The 5,897-nt window shown below is 39.0% G+C and overlaps 2 protein-coding genes across 3 annotated transcripts in view; both read right to left on the minus strand.

The window, feature by feature from the left end:
* Nucleotides 1-209: 209 nt before the first annotated feature.
* LOC145460689 (monocarboxylate transporter 13-like) overlaps nt 210-5,897 on the minus strand; it is a 29,956-nt gene continuing 24,268 nt past the window's right edge. Inside the window, exons 4-6 of one of the 2 annotated variants that reach the window (XR_014039879.1) lie at nt 3,422-3,791; nt 1,990-2,666; nt 210-1,667 (exon numbers count right to left, since the gene is read on the minus strand). Coding sequence is in view for 1 of the 2 variants with exons in the window: in XM_081445574.1 (XP_081301700.1) it covers nt 2,491-2,666; nt 3,422-3,791 (546 nt within the window). In the remaining variant the exon portion in view is untranslated. Of the gene's footprint in view, nt 1,668-1,717; nt 2,667-3,421; nt 3,792-5,897 lie in introns of those variants that run through there. The other variant, XM_081445574.1, reaches the window with a different exon arrangement.
* The window catches only part of LOC145460688 (uncharacterized), a 1,810-nt gene continuing 1,246 nt past the window's right edge, over nt 5,334-5,897 (minus strand). Inside the window, exon 1 of the mRNA XM_081445573.1 lies at nt 5,334-5,897. This exon is cut by the window's right edge and continues 1,246 nt beyond it. Within this exon, the coding sequence (XP_081301699.1) occupies nt 5,572-5,897 (326 nt within the window). The 3' untranslated portion in view covers nt 5,334-5,571.

Below are 5,897 nucleotides of genomic sequence, written 5' to 3' on the forward strand. Positions count from 1 at the left end.
TAAACTTAAAAGCAAAATATTCTTCAAATAAAACAATTAGTTGCCTGTTGCAATAAACATTAAAATCAACAGTGCTGTAAATTTGTTTCGTTCGTATAGGCGGACAAACATTGCAGAAAATAATAGCACAATTATTGCATGAATATTTGTCACAACAGTTGTTTATAATAAGGACTGCTTTTGTTTTAAATTTTAGATAAGCAAAACAATCACAAGTTAAACCGAAACAGTCTTGATCTCGATAAAATTTGCACGTTGTTTTAGTGTAGTCAAGACAATTCAGAACAAAACAAAAAATCGGAGAAATAGAATGAATTTTGTCTTCGTATCTTATTAAAAGCCAAGAAATACAAAGAATGTTACGCAATCCGATTAAACAGGAATGGTCAATTCCTTTTGTGGTCTGCACAAATGTAATTTTTCTTTATCGAGACTGTCTTTTTATAATCTTTCTAACCAGACATCGGGGTTTACTAAGCTAATAAAGTGACAAGAGAACAAGTAGGCACAGAGTTTTTCAACCCACATAAAACAAGCCAAACATTTAAAAACAAGAGGTATCGTGAAATTTAGCTGTATAAAACATTCTTTGCCAATGACCTAAACAATAGATCAGAATATGTTTTGAACACAAGAAATGCCCCTGTTCTCTTGTCATCTACAATTAGCCAGATGATAAAGCAAACGAATGAATCTCAAAGGTGGCACAATTAATTGCATCAATAAATCAAATTCGAGTCTAAAAATTTGAAAGGTTGTGATCATTCCTTTTCCTAAGCGTTATTCTTTTCAAAAAAAATTGCTTTGTGAGAGTTGACCGACGATAAATAAGATATAGCCTTTGTAAACTCGCCCATTTCTCAATCTTTTGAAAGATAATTGTTTTGTAAGAACTTGACGACAAAGTAGATCTAATAAGTTGAACGCCCGCCCATTTTTTGGATATTTGGAAAAATAATTGGTTTGTAAGAACTTGACGATAAATAAGATATAGTCGTTGTAAACCCGCCCTATTGCTCGATTTTTAGAAAAATAATTGTTCTGCAAGGACTAGACGATGTTAAATTCAAGTATTTTTACACCCGCCGATCTCGATCTTTTGGTGGAGCCACCTTTGAAATATCACCCTGTTACGTCATCAACTGACTTGAGGTAATCATTGTTGCAATTGCGATAAATTTGAGCCTATAGAAATTCTAAAAATGTTGAACGCTACAGAATTCTCGTCTCTGCTTTTGAACCCGATGTTCAATAAACAACCAAGTTACAATACAACGATAAATTTTTTTCCGAAGTAAACGAAATGAAACATTCAAAATAAATTGAATGGTCGCTTAGTGATCGCAATCCTCTGCAACAATCAGTACCAACATATAGTGGCTGATAAGTTATTTATTTTTATTTTCTTAGTCCCTAGTGCTATTTTCTGTTTTTTTTTTTTTGTTTTTTTTTTCCCCTTAGTGAAGACAATTGGTACATAAGATGTCGTTAAGCCAGTGGCGACACTCCTTTATAAATTTAAACATTTCATCAGCCACTATTTTAACTACAAGTATTTGATAATTTTAAAGTTCTTATCTTTGAAGTATTCCCTCAGGATTCTGTGATCCAAGCTTGTCCTTGCCCAGATTGTTGACTTCACTCTGCACTACACCAAGTTAGTTTTCCTGAAAACAGAAATGATAATACAATGAAAACTCCGTAAATCATCATACAGAGGGTTTTGAGGTTTCGCGCTCCTGTCAACCAAATCCGCGACTACGTTTGGAAAGCTGAAGTTTAAATTTTCCGTGCTCAAACATAAATACCGCAATATTGCCGGCTACTGACTCAAGGAAAGGAGAACTTGAAAGCTTTGGCGAAATGATATTGCAAATTCGAGATGACGCGACGTTCAAAGCGAACAGCAGAGTCACGCGCGAGTCATTAGGACGTTCGTTCGACTTTCAGATCAAATTTTAAGTAACATTTTTCAAAAGCAATGTTTACCTTTGGTTTTAGAACAGCATGAATATGTTTTCCATGGCCTTGTCCCCATTGACTCAAGTATCTTCTTCTTTCAAGGGCACCAAATCACCTTACGGGACGACACTTCTTCACACAACATCGAACAACTTAGTTTGTGGAAAACGCTACCATGTGGCATCAATTGGCATGAATATGGATTAGAAATACAAGCCAATCACTGACAAAACGTCACAGCTTGGTGGCAAATTTTAAGTTCGCACGCTTTTCAACCAATCAATCACAAAACGGGAGAAATGAATACCATCGTATGAACCCACAAACTTTTTATTGTGTACAGCTATTTTTGCACTTGCAAACCTGACGCGTGAATTTAAAAACAAGATATACGGCAAAAGGGATTGTGGTAAAATTAAAAGACTGACAACGGAAAAAACATGGATTGCAAGAAGTTAGACTTCTATAGTTTTTAAATCAAATATATTAATCTATTTAAATATTGTTTTTTTGTGACCTACAGTGACATCAAACAACTGTGCATTTTTCCACAACCAAAAATATCTCGTCCGAGTTTGAATCTATTCTTTGGTTTTTCGACTTAACAAACGGGAGTAGCAAAATGACTGCAGCGCTGACAACAATTACAGTTCCCGTCATGTAAAATGTCGGAACGTAGGAACCAGACTCATCCGCTAGGAGACCTGTATGGAGAAGAGAAAAAGAAATATAAAGTTACAGTCAACTTTCGCCTTACAGACACCCGCTATTAAGGACACCCCGCTGTTGCGGACACTTCACTATTACGGACACCCCGCTATTACGGACATCCCGCTGTTACGGACACCCCGCTATTACGGACAACCCGCTATTACGGACACCCCGCTATTACGGACAACCCGCTGTTACGGACACCCCGCTATTACGGACAGGCGAAACAGAAATGCTAGAAACAACTTCCCATTATTGCGGATTCCCGCTCTTACGGAATAGACCACTTCCGAGTTACCTTGTACCTCTGTTTCAAAACGAGTCTTCGTTTAAAACCTTTGATATGAAAATGAGTTTAATTTTTATGAAAATGAACATGTAAGGTAACTCCGCCGGAGGTGACCTATTGTGGAGACTTAATGTTGTCCCAAACTAACATTTTTTTTGTTCTTCTCTCGTTACAACGGACAACTTGAACGTATTGAATGACACAATTATTCTGCAGTCTTTAAGTACACTATTTTGTACACTTCAAATTAAAAGAAACTGGAAATCTTAAAAGAGTATAGCAGTACGCGACACTTCACAATCACAAAATGGGTCATTTTCATCAGACCCTGCTGTTGCGAACTCTTCCTATTACGAACACCAAATGAGGGTCCCGAGGGTGTCCGTTTTAATGAAAGTTCACTATTCTATAATTCTTGATCGTGGGCTCAAATGTTGCTGTATTTTCTTGTTTACTTACCTCCAAGTGCGGGGCCAGCGGCAGCCACAACACAGGTGATGGTAAAGCTAACACTCAGCCCAATATTCCTCTGCTTGCTCGTAAAACAAGCGATAATGGCGACACACACGGAGCAGCCATTTGTTCCATCGGCAAATCCCCAAACAACAAAGTACAAAACAAAGTGAGGATATGTCCTGGCTAGCGGTAACAGTAACGTTGCGACTCCATTGATGAACGCTGCCAGCTGATAAACATAACACGCGTCAATCCATTGAACGTCACACAGTCTACCAATCACAGGACGGAATAACAATGACGTCAATCCACTGTAAAGGTAGAGTCTGGAAGCTTGTGTTTGTGACATTCCTAAGTCTTCGCAGTAGCGAGCCTATAAGAGGGAAGAGGAGTCAAACATATGGCTTGAGTTCCCGTGCGTTCCTTGTAGTGTGTAGTTCTACATGGTCCCTCGTCCCGCGGGATGCAGTAATACGTTTTCTCGTCCTTACTCTGTGCTATTCCCATCTATTCGCCCGTTACCCTGTACATTCCCCGTATATTAAACGTTCCCCGTGTGTTCCCTAGAATCTTAAACCCAACTTTAACCCAGATCCCCGCCCTAAGAATACCTTTCAACCTAATCCGAGCCCTAAATCTAAACTTGGGTGCAAATCTAAAGTTGTCCGACACCAAACATTAGCCAACACTAAACCTTGCCAACAGTTAAGCCTGAATCGGCAACCATTGTTAGACTGACAACCAGCCTCGCGCATTCCTCGTAGGGACCCCCCTACGTTTCCCACGCATTCCCTGTGGGTCAGTCCCTTCCGTTTACTTGTCAGTTACACTATTCCTTCCGCCATAGGATCCCGGTGGCCGGGTTTGCCCGTGCATCCCCCGTTTATTCATCGTGGGTTTCTCCACACGTTTACTCATTCATGCGTTCCCGGTACATTCTCTTGCGCGAACCCCATGTGTTTCCAGTGAGTTTCCCATCCGTTTTTTTTAATTCAGTGGCGGATCCAGGGGGAGGGTCGGGGGGTCCGGACCCCCCTTCCCTGACCGATTTTTTTCACTACTTCTTTGACGCTGAAATTCTTGCATCGACAGGATCGCCTATTATTACTCATGACAACTGGCTGGTTTATTTTTTGATGGAAAGCCATTGTATTTTGCCACTAATCCATCTAAATTCCAGGCCAAGTAATTTGCCCAAATAAAGTTTCTGTAGTGCTTTCTGAGTCAAAGTTTGGACCCCCCTATCAAAAATTCCTGGATCCGCCCCTGTTTATGTGTGTTCTTCAATCACTTGAAAACTTTACTAAATTGTCATAAATGTTCTTTTTCACAGATTTCATAGAAAGGAACATTGAAAAAAAAAAATAGAAAATAAGATTTTTTTATGCGACCTTCAGAAGAAGTCAATAACGGAAGGGCGAATAAGCAATAAAAGCTTGTTTCCATATGATCGATATCATCGCTAAAAACGCTGCAAATACCTCGAACCCTCGATAACTCGAACCTCCCGCTAACTCGAAGTAATTTTCATTTCCCTTCAGGCCATTTTCTATATAATTTTACCCTCGATAACTCGAACTTCCGATAACTCGAATCTTTTTTTATTTCCCCTGCAGGGTCGAGTTGTCAGGAGTCTACTGTATATGATCGCTGTGATCGATGAACATGTTCTTTGCGATCGTAGCGGTCATATGGAAACCAGCTTTAAGAAAAAGAATCGCGCAGTTTAACAATAAACAAAATCTTAATTAAAAGAGGTTGAAAAGAAAAAAGTTCAAACAAAAAGCTGGAAATCAAATAATTAACTTAGGTTAATTCTTAGATTTAATTCAGAGCCAATACTCTGATTGTATTCAGCTTGTCTCACAATATTGCTGCGTTGTTCAACATTACTTTGTAATGAAGGTACTTTTGCCAAATAATATCATTGACATAATTGATTCGATTCTTTTAAGCACGGAAAACTATCGCAAAGAGGACGTCATTGTAAAGTGCACATTAAAATCGCTCCCCACTGTTGTCTTCTATTGTGTTTTATTGTATTTATTGACTACGGTCAAATTGAGTTGACCTCTGGGTGTCCATATTAATTGGTTCTCCGTAAATCGGAATGTTACGTCTCAAAGGTCATTTGCTGGCCTCTACTGATTAACTTATAAACAGCACAAATTGTTACATAATTCATTTTGGCAGTTACTGCTGGATTTTCCGCCAACGTTCTTCTTATTAAGAAACTGACTAGCTATCCATCTTTGAAAAGTTCCCCCTCCAACTACAAACAAACGCTCCCCAGACACCAGAATATTCATTTCCACGATAGCTACTGCGCCTCGATCACTAAGATTATAATCGGAAGGTTGAAATATAATCGGTTTTAGAGGAGCTAAAATTCTGATCAGCGACTTGGAATTTTGTCGCGCTTGTCTCGCACGTCTTGACGAACTTCCATATTCTGCGAAGTCGCTGGCAAGAAAAACAG

The sequence above is a fragment of the Orbicella franksi genome, chromosome 11, assembly GCF_964199315.1.
Source record: "Orbicella franksi chromosome 11, jaOrbFran1.1, whole genome shotgun sequence".
NCBI lineage: Eukaryota > Metazoa > Cnidaria > Anthozoa > Scleractinia > Merulinidae > Orbicella > Orbicella franksi.